Source organism: Accipiter gentilis, chromosome 12 (assembly GCF_929443795.1).
Source record: "Accipiter gentilis chromosome 12, bAccGen1.1, whole genome shotgun sequence".
In the NCBI taxonomy this organism is placed as follows: Eukaryota; Metazoa; Chordata; class Aves; order Accipitriformes; family Accipitridae; genus Astur; species Astur gentilis.
In genome coordinates, this window is record NC_064891.1 from 35684872 (window position 1) to 35701901 (window position 17030).

A 17030-nucleotide genomic window follows, 5' to 3' on the forward strand; every position below is an offset into this window, starting at 1 on the left:
TCCCCGGCGGCCGCCCCCTCTCCTTCTCTCTCCCCGCCTCCCGCTGCGAGTAGCCGGGGCCTCCTCCATGCGGGAGAAGAGGAGGAGGAGGTGGGAGCTGCTCGCCGGCCATCCCCGGCGCCCGGCAAGTCGGAGTCGACCCGCCGCCGCGCCGCTCCTGTCGCATCTCCCCACGGCGCGCAGCCGGCGCTGAGCCCTGCCCGCCGCGCCGCCCCCAGCCCCCCTTCCTTCTGTCCCCCCCCCCCCCCCCTTTTTTTTTTTTTTTTTTTTTTTTCCATTTCCCCCCCCTTTGGTTCTCACCCTGGCTGCGAGCAAAGTGTCTTCATGAGCGCAGAGGATGTCCGGGAAGCACTACAAGGGGCCTGAAGTCAGTTGTTGCATCAAATATTTCATCTTCGGCTTCAATGTCATTTTCTGGGTAAGTGGGCCGGTCGCACGGCGCTTCGTGTCTTCCCTCTGCCACCTTTCTCCTCCTCCCCTGCCGCCGCTCCCGGGCTGGGCACGGCCAGAAATATAAACTGAGGGACGTGCGAAAGCGGAGCCGGGGGGTCGTGCGTGACAGTTGGGCGCGAGGCCGGCCGTTGGGGGTTCGAATGGGGCTTCGCGCGGGGTGGGTGGCGCGAGGCCCCGGGGGTGCCGCCGTCTCAGCCGCCTCCCGCCCGCCGGGCCCCGGGGAGCCCTTCCCCGGGCAAGTTGGCGTGCTGCATTCCTGCACCTTCGGCGGCTGCCGATGCCTCTTCCCTTCCGGACCTCCTAATTGCTTTTGTTGTAGGTGCGAAGAGGGTTTCTTGCCCCCCCCCCCTTTTTTTTTTTTCTCCCTTTTTTTCCTCCTCTCTCCTTCCTTCCCCCTCGTCTGCTTTGTGGTGGGGGAGGGAGCAGCTAGACACCCAGGCCTGGAGAACGAACTGATCTGCGTGTTTTTGTGCCGATATCTCTGTTAAATAAAAATAGTAAAAAAGAAAAGAATCACAATCCAAGTTCTCTGAACGGTGCTGTTGAAGGCGATGATTACACAATGACGAGGTTGTGTATGGCATGGGTTTATTATGATTAGCCATTACCATGTAGTAGTAGTAGCAGCAATGATAGGATGGAGGAGGGAGGAAACAGTATTCCCACCCACCCCTGAAGTGCAAGCCCATGGGAGGCTTGGTTGGGCATTTGCTTGGATTCCTGGCTGTGCTGCTTGATCTCCTGACTGCACGGTATCTTCTTGCACCATTCTAGCACTGGCTGTAGAGTAGGCAGAACGGTATAGTGAAACGTAACCTGCATATAATAGTATTTCTAGCATCTTCTCAATGTGTTGGATTTGAAAGAGAAGCAGCTGGTTTTGGATGTATGTGCCAGATTTTGTAAGCACACAGGGAGGGGGTGAGCATTCCCACACACACATAAATGATGAGGTTTTATCACTGCATAGAATGTTAAAGTTGGGTGAAGGCTTTTAGATGTACAGTCCCCCTCTTTTCATGAGATATTCCATTTAGCAATGAGAAACATGCACAAACCCAGGTAGGGTGAATGTGTTTTTGAGGGGCTTTGAAGGCACGTTGAGTACATATCTGGTATAGTCGCTTTTTTGGACTAGAAAGGTGAACTGGGGGGGGGGAACCCCAAACCACCTTGAAGTTTTATGGATGAAGGTGGGGAAGAATAGAGGAGGGAAACCTTCTAACCAATACTGAGCTTGTGATCGTCACCTTGGTGAGAATAGAGGAGGGTGGTTACGTAGCTAACCTCATGTCTGTGTTCCTGAAAAGTAAAGGTGCCTGAAGAGGTTGTTTTGGAAGGATGGGAATTTTGATTAATTACACTTTTATACTGAAATACCTTTCCTTAATCAAGAAAGTAAGCAGCTAGAGCGAAGTTGACTGTGTTTTTATGTCAATGTTTGCTTGGCTAAAGACCGACCTGTGGAGATGAGTGGTTGCAAGCTTTGTAGTATTCTGGCCCTACAGTAGCTGTTTTTACTGTACTGTTCGCTCAGCTTTTAGTGGTTGAGTTTGCCATGGTTCTTTTCACTTGTCTGTTTTTTCATTTTGATTCCCCTGGCATATGTTGCTGTGAACACAGATGTTTTTCAGCAGGGAGCAGAGTAGTGTGAGGAACACTTGTGTTGCCCTGTCCTTGGACTACAAGAAGGAGGAGAGGTTGTGGTGAAATATAGATAAACATGTTATCTTCCTTCTTCAGCCACTGTCAGTCTATAAGAAACTACGTACCCTGTAATTTCCTTCATCTTACTCTCTGAAGGTTAATGTGCGGATGGTGCAAGTGGGGAAGAAGTATATTTTAGGTATTTTGCGGCTACTCGTTTTCTTATTCCTGAGCTGTTGAAGCTTATGCAGCATAGCTTTTGCATGATGGCAGATGTTCCTCTGTTGTAACTGAATGGGTTAAAGAATATCTCTAGGACATGCAGCTTTATACTGCTGGAATGCTAATCTAAAGACCTCAGTGTATCGCCCACTCTGCCATTTGCTTGATGTGTGGCCCTTGCTTACAGATTTCCCCTTTTGCAAAATGCTAATCATCTCATCTGAGTCCTTGGCTAAACTTCTTGAAATCCACAGAGACAAAGTACTTTTCTAAGAGTTTAGTCATTTCTTCAGAATATTGTAATCTCTTTATGAGGAAGCTTGCATTTATTACCCTGTCTCTCATGGTTTGGAGTGAAAGCACAGGCAGTTACTCTTGCAGAATACGTTTTAATGTTGTTTTTACTGAATTAATAGCAAACCCTTCAGTAGTCTATCATGAAACGGGGCCAGAAAAGCTGTAAATGCAAATTGCAAGTTGGGTTGGCTGTTCACAGAAAGTGATAATCAAAAATAGTCACTAATATAGTAATTGTAAATAGATTGAAATGATGAAGAGGTCATCATATTAACCCCATGACACTCTCCAGGGGTCTTGCGAACATGGAGATGTGTGGAACACCTTTGTTAAAAATTCTACCTGAGCATTATTATGTAGTGCTCTTAACACAAGCTTTTAAAATTTTAATGTAAGCAAACAGGAAAATACTCTCTATTCTGCATCATAAAACAATGGACTAAAAATAAAGAGAACTGAGGAAGAGTAATGGTTTTGACAAGAAAATTGTCAGTGCCTTGAGGGGAGGAATACTGTAGATCTACTGAAATTATGTGGGGAATGATTGTACATGGTACTTAAACTGAAGATACTGCAAAAAATCGGAGGCTGAATATGCCGCAGCGTATGGACAAAATAAATTTTGTCAATTTTTTGGTTTTGCGCTGGTCTGTTTTTTCTTTCCTTAAAAAACAGAACTGAATTATTAGTATAATGAATATGGGAAGGTTGCACTCTATTGCTGTATATGTAGTTGTAACTAAAGGTGACAGTATGCTCTTCAGGAGATAGTTATCAGTCTTGCACCACCCCAGATAACATGTTCTTGTCTAACTATGTGTTTCATACAGTTGTATGAAACATTATCTGCTGAGTCTATGCATAATTCTAGGTATATTTGCAAGCTTGGGGTTTTTTTGGTTTTGTTTTTTTTTTAATTCAGTACTAAAGTTGATAAATATGCTGGAAGTGTTTGTTCAGAAAAACTTATTTTATGAGATTACTATGCTCTTGTGGAAAAGGAAAGCTTGTTTGGCAGTTGCCAGAGTAAGATTTAGGAACTGAGACCAAATAGGCACAAATACATCTAAATCAAAAATTAGAACTCAATATTATGCTTCTCTTTCCATTGCTCAGCTGACATTCTTCTGCTGGTTGTTTGTTAGGGCACAGACCTGTGCTTTAACTTGACTGGCATAATGCCTTTGTGAAATCTCCACATCATGTTTGCTACCTTTCTAGGCTGGTGGAACAGACAGTGTGCTTTTTTATGAGCCTTTATGTCTTTGTCTAGGTAAACCATAATGTAATCTGATTTAGATGAGAGCTGCAGCTGTAATATAAGGTAACAGAAAACATTTTTCTGTAGTTGGAGAAAGCAAACAAACAATGCTGCCTCCTCCCCCCCCTTCCCTCTTAGACTTCCATGTAGAATGATGTCAAAGGTGCAATGCAAAAAGTAAAAGTAGGCCACCCCGTTTCCCAAAAGGCAAGAACGATTTCCCCTTCTTTCCCTTCTGCTTTTGCAAGAAATTTCTAAGCTGACTTTTAATTCCAAGACCTGTTTTAAATTGCTCTCTGTGCTTTATTATACTTGATGGGAACTGTGGATATATACTATTGTTTAACTCTGAATTTCAATCCACACTTGATTCCACTGACCCTGGCCTAATTGGAAAGATGTATAAAAAGCACTGACACCTCAGAAACCTTTGCTTTATCTCATAATTCACCGTAAGTTGTGAGATACGCTGCAATTATGATACATCAGCATATTACAAGTCATAATTTGTGTTTTAATTTGCTTGACATCTGCTGGTTTTGATGGCAACCATATGGGAGTCTAAATAGTCTTCTGAATTACAGGAAGATAGTGGAAAGAAAACTGAATAAGGTTATGTAAGTGTGTTACAGGAAAAGTGTTAGAAAAGTGTGCTGACCTTTAAGGGACAGCAAATAGATTGTTCATTAAATTTTGTACATCGTTGATAGTTTGTTTTCAAAGGGGCAGAAAATAATTTTCTGATGTCAGCTGGTTTTCAGATATCCACAAGGAAGTTTTGGTTATGTAATTTTCCCTTGACACAGTGGTTAGAAAAAAAAAAAAATCAATGTGAAGCTAGTTCCATGCAATTATCAAATGCATTCTGTAGCATTTTATCTTTAAAAAATTGCATTCGGAAGATGCCCTTGCAGTGGAAGTGGAAGCATTCTGTTCACTCTCCCCCACTTTTATGGCATTTTTTAAAAATTTCTTAATAGCACAGATAACTTAGCATTTCACAAGTGGTCTTGCCAGAAACAGAACAATGCTTGTCTTGGGAAAATACACAACTGTTTTGTAACAGTGAAGGGCAGTGATGTAAATATTGATGAAATAGATGCATTGTTGTGAGCTTGGGATTCCTGAATTCCTCAGTGTCTCTTTCAGCAGATGTAGCCCCAGTCTTTTAAATGCATATAAAAGTATAGTAACTCTGCTGGCTCCAGGGGACTTGCTTAAGATTTGTAGAGGTCATTCTTGGAATAAAAATTTCCCTTGCCTTCCCTTGTAACTTTGTGGCAGGTTCTATCCTTGGTTATACAAAAAGAAATAGATGAGGAACATTGATGAAGCTGTTTCCTTTCTCCTAAGTATTTGTTTTGCCAAAACTGGGTGTTTGTAAATATGTTATTGTTTTAAGCTATTTGATGTTTCTAGTTTATAAAAGATTGAAGAAGCATAAGGCCACAAGAACTAGAAAAAACTAATTGTGATTAATTGTGCAACTTCTCACGTTTGATGTCAACATACTTCAAGTGGATATTATTGGAACTGTCAAATGCAGCTTACATACTTTTCTTCTGTGTTAAAGATTAATTTGGTCATTTTACCCGTCTTCCACCTTGACTGAATTGTCATAGTAAGTTTTACCTGGTGGCACATCTATCTCAAAGTATGAAGAGTTAATTCTGAATCTTTAATGTCCCAATCAGAGAAAAGCTGATGCATGTGAATGGCACCCAGCGTACAGGCAGCCCCAAGAGAATGCTTCTGCAAGTGAAACATTTTATGAATATTTGTATGTGCAAACCCAAGCTATCATTGGTCCTAGTCCCATCCCCCTTGTTGCATGTTGATAATGTGTTCTTAATAAAGGCAACAGATCCACATTGTGTAACATTGAATTTGAAGGTGGACGTCCTACTTTAATTCAGTAAAACAGTCTTTTCATGATAAACTCTTTGGTGTATTTATTACGTATGTACATATTCAACTACAGCGTATGCTATAATAGGCACAAAAGGAAAGCCAAGCTTGAGCTGAACTGGGGAAGAAGGGCTTTTTTTCCCAAGCGGGAACCTAGAAAACATGGGTTTTTTTGGAAAAAAAAAATAAAAATCAGGTGGTGCAATAGATGTAGGGTAATTTTCAAATGGAAAATGTGGAGGAGAAGGTTGTTGTGTGTGTTTGTTGTTTGTTTGTGGGGGGGGGGTTGGGTGGGGTTTTTTTTGCGTGTGTGTGCAGTAGAAAAGAAAAATGTAAGGAACTTCTCTGTCTTCTTCAGTGGACAGGAGTTTGAAAGTATGTCTGTAATCTGTTCTTAAAGAACACTCTCTAAAACCTATTAGAATAATTCTGAAGTACTTCTTAGCAAACTTTATTTTTATTCCTTAAACTCTGTAAGATGCAATAGTTAATGATTAGTAGAGGATAAGAAACTTGGGCTTACAGTTAGTAAAACAACACTTCCTTTTCTTTTAAGCCCCATTCCTACAAATAGACTTGTTGAAAATGCAGTATAAACTGGCACCAGGGCTACTACAAGTTATACATTTGGAGCAAGAAGCTGATGTGTTGTTAAATGCTCAGGCTAGGTACTTCAACAGTTTATAGTCCGTTAACCAAGGACAGTAACCTGTGAAGATTTTCTATAAGCATTTAGAATATGTTTTGCTTCTAATTAAAACTGGAGGTGAGAGAGAATATTTTTGACCCAAATAAATCTCCTGACCTGATTCTGCCAGTTATGGAATTCCAATCTTAAACTATAGTTCTGTGGGATAGAATCAGCCTTCATACTTGGCTTTGCCCAAAATATACAGCACGTTTCTCAAACGCATGGCTAGTAGCCTGTCAACAGGACTGTAATTGTTTTATTGATGTAGGCAGGAGCAAGGAGCTGAACAGCTCATGAAGTAACCCAGCTCTGTTAGCGATGACCCAGAAGTCACTGTCAGCATTAACCATTAAAGTGCCTTCCAGTATGGTAATTTTTTAAACTCTTCAAAATACCTGACTTTTTCATTAGCTAGCATTTCATAGTGACTTTGTACTCTTGTACAGTTTCCATCTTTTTTGCCATTAAAAATTAACAAATATTGTTGCAATGCAATAAAGAAAGAATTAAAACAAAAAAAGCTTATCTATTTTTACCAATGTACTGAATTGCATTCCACTACAGTTATACAGTGCATAATCCAGGAAAACATAGATTATTCTTTACTGGTTTGAGGCCTAATTTGTTTCTTTTCCATTGTCCTTTTGTGCGGGTTTGGAAAACATGCCATTTTTTGTGATTGTGCTGCTGTTCCTGCCAAAAAATATCCTCCCTTGTGTTTCACAGTGGATATAGGTTTCTACTGATTTCAGCAGGGCTTTGTACAGGTCTAAGGGTTGGTATGGGTGGATGTTGCTGTTTGCACAGTGCTCTCTGTAGCCACTTCTGTAATATGCACAAAGATCTAGGACAGTCCAGCCTTCCCCTTACACTGGCATTTAAAAATGTCACTAACACACTGAGGCTTGTAGTCAAGGGTGCTTGATTTGGTATCAAACTCTGACTCAGTGTGATCTCATATAACCTCCAGATGGCCTGACTTGTGGAGATGCTAAAAACAGTCAGATCGTAGTCCTTTAGCTGTGTAAAATAAATGAGGCAAATGGTAGTAGCAGTATTTATTTTAACACACATCAATCTCCACATCAGATTCTTCAGCTAATGTTTCAACTTTCCAGTCGCTTTCCTCTGGACAGCATTTAGAATAAGTATTTCAGCACACACAGAGGATCTTATGAATGAACTGTCAATTTCCCACAGAACTGGGAAAAATCAATATGCCTCTTCCAGGCCTTGAAAATCCCTCTGCTCGCAGTGAAGGCTCCATTACACCAAATAATATTGAAAATCATTTCAAGCAAAGTTCCTGATGTATGGTGATGGAAGGGGTTTTTTTTCTTCTTCTTTTTGCAATGAGGCAAATACATATTATGAAAACAGTTTGTATACCTATTCCATACCTGTTGCCATCTGGTTTTCTCAACAGCAAAACTTCTTATGGAAAAATCAAAGAATTGTAGGAACTTCTGTCTAAATATGTTCTTTTTCTCCTCAATAGGCAAATAAAATTATTTCTAAAAGTGTTTGGTGCTGCTTTGTAGTATAGTATTCAAAGAAAGATTTAAAAGGAGACTAGATGCCTTTAGATATATGAAATATTCTGGATTCATAGAGGCTTCTGTTTTTTTTTCCTGAATAGTGTTACTGAGTTAAAACCTGAGTACGTCTACTGTCATAGCTCCAGTAAGCTACTGTTACAGGGTAATGAGTATGATATAAATGAGACTGCAAGGATGCTTGCAATAATTCAGCCTACTGGGTGTTTCCTAGCGTTAGTAGCTTACATTTAATGAGAGTCCAGCTTAATTTACTTTGAGTTAGGGGCAAATCTTCCATGACGCAGAATATTATTTTATGTCAGGACTTTGTGTCAAGAGGGTAGACTCTCAACTGAGCTCTGGTGCCCCAAGCAAAGATGCAGCAGTACTGTGTGTGGGGTGTCACCCCTAGCAGATCTACCTGGTATCTGGCATTTTGTCAGAGCCTGCATCACAGGTTCTCCCTGTCGGACACCTTTGCTTTATGTACCCATGTGCAGGGCATATATTTACCTTTGTGAGGCTAGGTTCTCTGTGCTTCCCTCTCACTGAATTGCATCTCTTCTGCTGCATTCTGTTTTCCAGCTAGCTGTGATTAAAAAGAGCTTGAAGGAGCTTCCCTCTATGTGCTGTAAATGGTTTATACATAAAAGCAGAGACACTGAGGAAAAAAGTTCACAGATGGCAAAGGTTTTGTTGCTTCATGCCATGCTTCAGTTAACCATGTCACCTCGTGGAAGAACTCTCTCTTAAGTTTGTCTTTGCAATGCCATGTGGTTAGAGTGTTTCAGGCTGGAGAACAGAATTTGGAAAAGGTGACAATTCAAAACATTGGGTCCTACCAGCTAACAAGGAAGAGGGTCAGCAAGTATCCTGGGCCACTCTCAGCTGGGAGTATACTGAGGTGTTCTACTATGCATGAAGTGAGGGTTTAAGATTTTTTTAATTTTAACTTTTGCCACTGAAATATTAAAACAGAAGAGTTCCCTTTTCCATGTGGGTAAAAGATAGCATTCCGTAAAAGTTATCTTCCTGACTTCCAGTTTACCCGAGTATATGTCTAAAGGAGTAAGTGTGAACTCAGTCAGTCTAACAATAATTAAATATGTAATTAAAATAATTAAAAAAAGAAGAGAAAAAACTTTTAAAATTAGAAGCCCTGTTCTCCAGGGAGTTATGTAATTCATTTCTAGATGAAAATTCAGCCATCTGACTTATGTGAAGGCTATAAAAATATGTATATATAAAATATGAATGATTGCAGTTAAAAAATAACTAAGGTCTAGTTTTTAATCAATATTTCTTGATATCACAAACATCCTCTTGTTTCTTTCTCTTTCTGTGGGCATCCAGGGGGATGTGAAGTCTTGATGCTCTCCTAGGAGTCGAACTCAATTTTTCTTTCCTCTCCGAATGACTGGGAGGACCTGTTTCCGTAGCAGGGTCACTTCCTGCCTTGGTTAAGGTGATCGTTTCATGACTGCATTTGGTGTGCTGCCTTACAAATTCTGCTGTCAAAATGAGAGCAGGGGGCTGAGGCTGGCACAAGGCTGCCCAACCGAACGTGTTAGTACAGTTTCAGAAGACTGATAGCAGTCAGTTACCAGATCAGACTGAGAACTCTCTCATCTGGGTCCATTTCTGTTGACTTGCTGTTTGGCTGCAAGAATGAAGTGTGGGAAGATGGTAGGACTGTCTCCTCCCTTCCCTGTATAGATCAACCTAAAGTGATTGTACAAGCACTGTTTCAACTCTAGGTGAAGTGGTTTTGGACTGTGGAGTACACAGAGACATCAGACATGATGCTGTGTTAATAACTAGCTCAGTCTGGTGAGGACTACTAGGTAGACATATGTGCTACTTGGGATGCTCCTCCAGTGCACTCTGATCTCCTCTGTTTTAGTAAGATTTATGTTTGTTATCTGTCTTCTCCTAATTGCTTAGTGATGTTGGAGAAAGAAAGAGCCGTGACAGTCTATCAAGTTTATTGTAATGTGAACTTAATTTGAACTTAAGTTTAAGTGGAGAGCTCCATCATCTACCTCTCTGGTTTCTTTTCCTTTCCATAAACATTATTCCAAACACCATGCTACTCCCTGTAATGAGATACTTCATTGGAGTGGCCTACTGGAAGGGGTCGCAAATGATCTCTCTGAAGAGGGTTCGTCATGATTATCCATTCCCAAGTAGTACCCTTTTTGATGGCTTTGTTGCAAACAAAAGGGTATTATGCATTTAATGTTGGAAATACATTTATATATATTACATATATGCATACATAGATATATATACATTTATGTAGAATAACACTGTATTTTAAAAAAATTAATTCCTGACTCGCTAGAGCAGATGTTCATTGCCTTATGTGCCTAAAAGCAGAACTTGAAGGGACTGGAAACCCATCTAACAGCTGTCACATTCAAAGAAGGACTTCTTGTACTGATCTTCCTCTGGCTGTATTCTGCTATTCTGTTGCTGCTGGGACCTCTGGCATGGTCACCAGTAGTGTTCCTACTTCAGCTATGTGGGGCTTAGTGTGGTTTAAAAATGTTACTTTCTTTTACATGGAAGCAGTCTCCTTCCTCTTACAAGATGTCCTTTTCTGAAGATAGGCAAAACTCCTGCCCGGGTAGTCTAAAGGCATGTGGTGGCATCTGAATCTGTGTTTTATTCTGCAGGATCTTTTCCATGCAAGTAACTAGTGTGTTTGACACAAGAACACAAGCCATTTACATTTTTTACATGGTTTTACATCCTTGCTGGCCTCTGCTCTCCTTCATTTTTCCTAAACCACTCTCATACCTGTGGGAGAGGAAGTAGCTTCTGAGCAGGTGCAGTTAATAGCTTTGTGTATTAAAGAAAACCAATACCAATCTTGATGAGACTGATCTTGAAGGGTTCTTGCCACTGTAGCGGGTGAATGAGTTGTGGCTCCCATCTGGCCGTTTTTGTCTTCTGTTGAAGGTACTCTTCTATGCCCCATAGATTCGTGACCCTATCAGCTGTTCTGCAGAGGTGCTAACCTCTGACCAAGGCAAAAGAACAGTTGTGGGTGACAGTAGCTTTTGCCTTCAACTTCTCCCCATCCCAGAACTTTGTGCGTGGGTAGGATTTCCAGTGAACTTGGTATCATCCAGTATTTCATATACTATTTTAAATGTTGTGTCTAGTAGATAACAGTGATGATATCCTCAACTCCACTGTTACTTGCAGTTTACTTGTCAATAGTAGCTGATTACTACCTGGATAAATTACCATGCCTCTTGTAAATACCTGATTCTTGTTGGTTTTGCCCTCCTTTCAGTTTGTGCTCTACTCGAGCTTGCAGAGGCTGTTCTCTGTTTCACTGTCCAAGGCAGCCCTTTTTGTGTCTTGCTGTGAGTCTGTGCCGGTTCTTACTCCTGTCACCTGGAATTGAAAGCTCAGCTGGGTTCTGTGCTCTTAGCCCACGGGAGCCTCTGTGTGGTCACTACCATGCTCTGAGAGGGCTTTCTACAGGGCCAGTTTGCTGGCTCTGTTACTGGAGTCCAGCCACCAGTCCACAGAAAAGTGAGAAGAAGTAAAAAAAAAAAACCCAGCACTGGCTTTTTTGGTACCAGTTTTATAAGGCACTTGTTCCTACTTGACAAGCAACTTTTTTCCCATAAACGTGTGCCTTTTTTCAGCATAACATGCAAGCATCTCCTTTTGAAACAGCAAGCCTCAGTGTAGGTGCAAGACCCCCCAAATAACACCTGCAGAGATAATCCTTCTTTAGTTGATGTTTCAAACTATAAGGCTGGTGAATATCAAAACTGTACATACAACTCTGGCTCTGCTGTAAAGAATTTCACATTTTAGCTTCATAAACAATTGCTGCGGGACTGAGCCATGTTGAATCAGGTGTGGTGGAATGGATGGGGTCTATGGTAGAGACTAGCATGGTCAGCAAAGATTTGAGGGGGTGTGCTGTGTCTCCTGTTTGAACCACATGGAAGCCTTGCTGTTCTTGGAGCGTAGGGTCTCAATGATGTTGCCTGCGGCTGGAGTACAGGCCTGAAATCTAAAGAGGCTGGTGGTTGTCACTGCTGCTATACTAGTTAGAAACGTACGTAAAGTCCTAAGTATTTTAAGTTGAGAGTTGGTGGGACTCCTTTATTTTGTACCTTTGGAGACCTATCAGAACTTCAGCAAGTACTGCTATTTGTTTAAATCTCCTTAGTGTACTAGGGTCAGATTTTCATTTACTGTAAAAGGCTACCTTGTTCCAATATGCAAGTGTCACATGTCCTTAAAATGACTGCAGGTGATATTTATAGAACAAGGTAGAATAATTTTGGTGTACCTGTGTTGTCAAAATTGTTCATGTGAGCAGTATTGGACTCCTAGCTTGAGGATTTTGAAGGACTTCACAAGTTGGAAGGGTGGACTTTGTCTGCATTGTGGTGTAGGATTGGACTTCTGTATAAATGGTGGTGAGAAGAGAACCCTTTAACTCTTCACAGAAAGAGCAGGAGTGGAATACACCCCTTGTTCATAATGCAGAAGGTATTTAACTTTGAGAATGTGATCTTCTAAAAGGGAGAAGGTAGTCATATTTTGTCTGAATAAAACCTGCCTTGTTTTCTATTCCATCTCTGTGTTGCCTTCTGGGTAGATATTTTTCTGCAGTTATTGTTATGAAAGTGCCTCTTTGGGAGCTCTCCTGTCATTGTTTCACTTTTTTTTTTTTTTTTTTTTTTTTTTTTTTTAAACTAAAGTTCTATTAACAACTCTCCAGCTTGAAAGAAAACAAACACAAAAAGGCAAACCAAACCAAACATGTACATAAAGACATTTGAGAATTCACAGAAAACAAACTGCAGATCAATTATTAAGTGCCTTCCCTCTCCCTCATCCACTTCCTGATGTAGTATTAATTTTGAATGAGCCCCCTGCATAGCTTGCCTTCATCCACTTAGGGTATAGAGCACAAAGGCTTTCAGCACTGTAAAGGCTTGGGCCCTTGTTACAGGCCTCTGCATAAGAGCAGCTCCTGTTGACTTCAATGGGAATCACTTGGTGGCAGCTGCATAATTGGTTTTCAAACAATGTCTTTTTAAAAAAAAAAAGGGGGGGGGGAGGGAGGAGGTGTGGGAAATCCCAAAGAGGTTCTCCAAACAAAACACTGAAAGGGCTTTCAAAAGAGCTAGAGCAATTAACTTCAGTTGCTTAAGTAGCTAAAGAGCTGACAAAAAGGGTGATACACTAGTCTAACCAAAAAAACTCAGGCAGAGAACAGTGGAGCCTATCAGGCAGTGTTTCTGCTAGTTTGTCTCTCAGAGTAAGCATCCTGTCTGACGATTTTGATGCTTTAAATGAAAACTTCCCCTCAATAATAGGAACTATATGTGACTCTAATACTTGTAGCATTGAGAGAACTTAGCTGTTGAAACACATGGAGTTCATCCAGAGCAGACAATTGCGACTGTGTTCTCTCTAGTTGTAGTCATGTGCTTGTATGAAATAGCTTTACGTGTGCTGAAATACCACTTAACAGTGGTTTCTGCAGTCTGTGTGCCTTGCCACCAGTCTGGGCAGCAAGCTGGTTACCACTGTTGTTTTTTTATAACTAGTGATGCATAGTACTGTATTGAGTACTGAGTCCTGCTTTTCGCAGACATATACATAATAGCAGCAACTTAATGATAAATCTGTGTCCGATGGAGCTACTAATGCTCATCTGTTAAGTACCACTATTTCTGTGGTCTACCATTAGCCACATAAGAAATCACCACATTTTATTAATGGCTTCTGAACTTTAACAGCATCTTAGGCTAAAGATAATGGCTTCTGCATGAAATATGTTCCATTACTGCTAATGGTGTCTTATCGAGTAAGCTACTGTGGCAGATAAAAGAATTTCTGTAAACAAAGCATAAAAGAAGCTATGTATATAAATCAAGCCTGAAAATCAGTTTATAGCTGAATGGAAACTGAACATCTCGGACTAGTTTTGTTTATGCTTTGGTGATTGATAGAGAAAAGGTAAAAACAGTCTGTCTAAATGCAGAACTTGATGAATACTGCATTTATTTTCTACTGTTAGATTGTTTCAGTAGTTTGTGGTAATGCAATATGAGTAGATAGTCACATTCTGTGCTAGTACCAATGGTTTCAATACTATTAAAAGTAAACAGCAAAAAACACCTTTCCTTTTGCCTTTAAGGAAGGCTTTAAAGAAATGTAAAACTGCCTTATACTGATGGCTTTTAAAAGAAAAAAAAAAGCAAGATTAACATTCCCTGCTTTTAGACTCATTATACCACCAAGGGAGATGAAGAACTTCTTTGAGCTATTGCACTGTATTCTTAATCTGCTAGATTGTCATGTACGTTCAAACCTTCAAATGAAACATTAACCTACAGAGCCAAAAATTGCTCCAAGGCTGTGGAGGACATGTGCTGGGCCTTGACTTTTGACTAGAAACAGTGCAAATGAGTTCCCTAAAGGAAAGACTCCTGCTCTTTTTTTCTCTAGTGTGTGATGAAACAATGTATCAATGCACCTACAACTTCACTAATAAACAAGTTGAGGATAACTTTTAATGGTAAGGAATTGAAAAAATGTTTTTTGAAGATTGTGTAGTCTCGATTTCTATTAACTTTGTGCGTGTTGACAACTTTTAAATACCTAGAACGCTTCTCTTTTTTTTTTTTTTTTTTTTTTTAAATACATTAATGGGCTGTGTTCTATATGGTGTGAAAGATGGGATAAAAAGGCATCTTTTTGAATATTCTTTAATTTCCAGCTGGGGTTCCATGCAATTTGAAGGCTTGATGGTTTTGTCTAAGAGGGCATTTCAAGATGGTGTCTTTGCCAGCAAAACCAGTTTAAAACAGATTGCATGCCAGGATGCAGCATAAGATACAGCTTCATAAACCACCTGAGGGGCTGGTGAAGAGTGACGTGGGAGGAAAACAACTCCACTCAGGTGAGGATGTGACCAGGGGAACTCAGTAGACCATTTTGCTACTGAAACACCTAACAGGTTTAACTGCCTTGAGTTAAAGCTGTGTGGGGTTTTTTTTTTGTGAGTGCTGTCCATGTCGAACACCAACCCTGCAATTAATATTTGGCATAATTAGTGATTTCTGTGGACAGACCAAATCTGAAAAAACACACTGTAGACTGAACAATGTCCCTTGGAAATATTGCATCTTAATTAGCTTTTAAGTTTGTGCACGTCTTGTCATTTCCCTATTGTTTTCAAGGTGTAATACCTTTATCATAGAATCATTTAGGTTGGAAAAGACTTTTAAGATCAAGTCCAACCATCAACCATGCCCACTAAACCATGTCCTGAAGTGCCTTGTCTACGTGCTTTTTGAATTCCTCCAGGGATAGTGACTTAAGTTGATCAACACCAGACTGAGTTAGGAAAGCCAAAGTAGTGAAAGGTATGTTGAAATCTGCAGAGCTGCAGTTACTACAGAATTTATGGAAACTGAACCTTTAATACAAATAAAGATGTCTAGTATGACCCAGTATGAGTTTGCCTGGAATGGTATTTCTACTGTACTTTACTGAAGGGTGGTAAAGCTGTGCTCTTTTCTTTTTCCCTTGAGCTTTGGGGTGAATGTCTAAGTGTCAGATGAAAAGTCTTCTTTCTGACTTAACCTGAGATAATGCCAGCAGTTTGGACTTCCTGGTCTCTGTAAAATGTTACAAAATTTCAAAATGAGTTCTTAGTGTTCAGAATGAGAATTGGGTGAGGTTATGAAATTGTTGTTTGTGAAATGTTTGTAACAAACTAGAATCATTGGTAAAGAAACTGGGAGCAAAAGGAGTAATACTCTAAGTTTCAAAGTGAGTATTGGAAGTAGTTTTGTGAGCTTTATTAAAGGTGGCTCTGAAATTTTTGAAGAAATTATGTTACTTTATTAAGAATATGTAGAAGAATTAAAACATTCATTTAAATTCAGATATAGTTACACTAATAAATCAATGTTTTCCTTTAATAAGGGGCATTCTGCATTCAAAATAAAAAGGAACATTCTTGGGTTTGGATACAATGCAAGAATGAAAACTTGCACAGGGCTGGACAGAAAGTTGTTTTGAAGCTTTTATGGGTGATGTGCTGTGAGGTGTTCTAGTCGAGCTCCCCTTCTTCTCTCCCTGAAATCTACCATTACACTTGGGTTGAAGCATTTCCTGATACAGAAAGGAACTAAAATAAGGTGGCATTGTCAAGGCAGTCCTCAACCTTTTTAGAAATGCAACAAAGAGAACATACCAGTGATCATACTGGACCAGACAAAAGGTCTGTTAAGGTTAGTATCTTTAGAACAGCGGCCAATGGTAGACAGCTGGTGAAAAGTGTAAGAACAGGGTAGGTAGATAGTGATAACTCTTAGGGGATATGCTCTGAGTCCGCAGCCTGTCAGAGCCAGAATTAAGATCTTTGTACTTAGTATCCCTAGATGGATTTTTCTTTGTGAATGTGTCTGGTTGGTCCCTGAATCTCTAACTTTCTGAAGTATGTGACATCCAGTTATTAGTTCTACTTTTCCGCTATTAGTTTTGGCTTACTTTTGGGAGAGGTGGAATTCCAACAGGCATATGTAATAAAGCATTCTGCAGCATGGAGTCAATTAACTTTCATGTTGATCTGCTTAGCTTCTGTGAAATCACAATGAAAATCCTGCATCTGAAGAATGTAGTTTAAAACACCTTTTCTCTGCTCCCCCACCATACCCTGCCCTTGACTTTTCCACACAATATCATTAAGAAATGAATTTTGGATACCTTCCTTTTCAGTAGTTCATACGGTTGAATTACAAATGTTGGAGGCATGTAAAGTCACGTAAGTGTACCAGTCTGAGGCAACTACAGCTGGATATCACAGATGAGAAAGCTTGCTTCTGGGAAGAGGAGCTCTAAGTTTCCAGATGATGACCTAGCTGGATCTTTACATAGCTTCTCCAATTATAATGAATTATCCATTTTCAGCCCAGGCCATGTTTAATAGCAAGGTATGTAGTTGGTGTTTTTT

General features: G+C 40.3%; 1 protein-coding gene across 1 annotated transcript in view; it reads left to right on the forward strand.

Moving 5' to 3' along the window:
• Positions 1 to 274: 274 nt before the first annotated feature.
• The window catches only part of TSPAN5 (tetraspanin 5), an 84838-nt gene continuing 68082 nt past the window's right edge, over positions 275 to 17030 (forward strand). The window contains exon 1 of the mRNA XM_049815503.1: positions 275 to 418. Within this exon, the coding sequence (XP_049671460.1) occupies positions 338 to 418 (81 nt within the window). The 5' untranslated portion in view covers positions 275 to 337. The remainder of the gene's footprint in view (positions 419 to 17030) is intronic.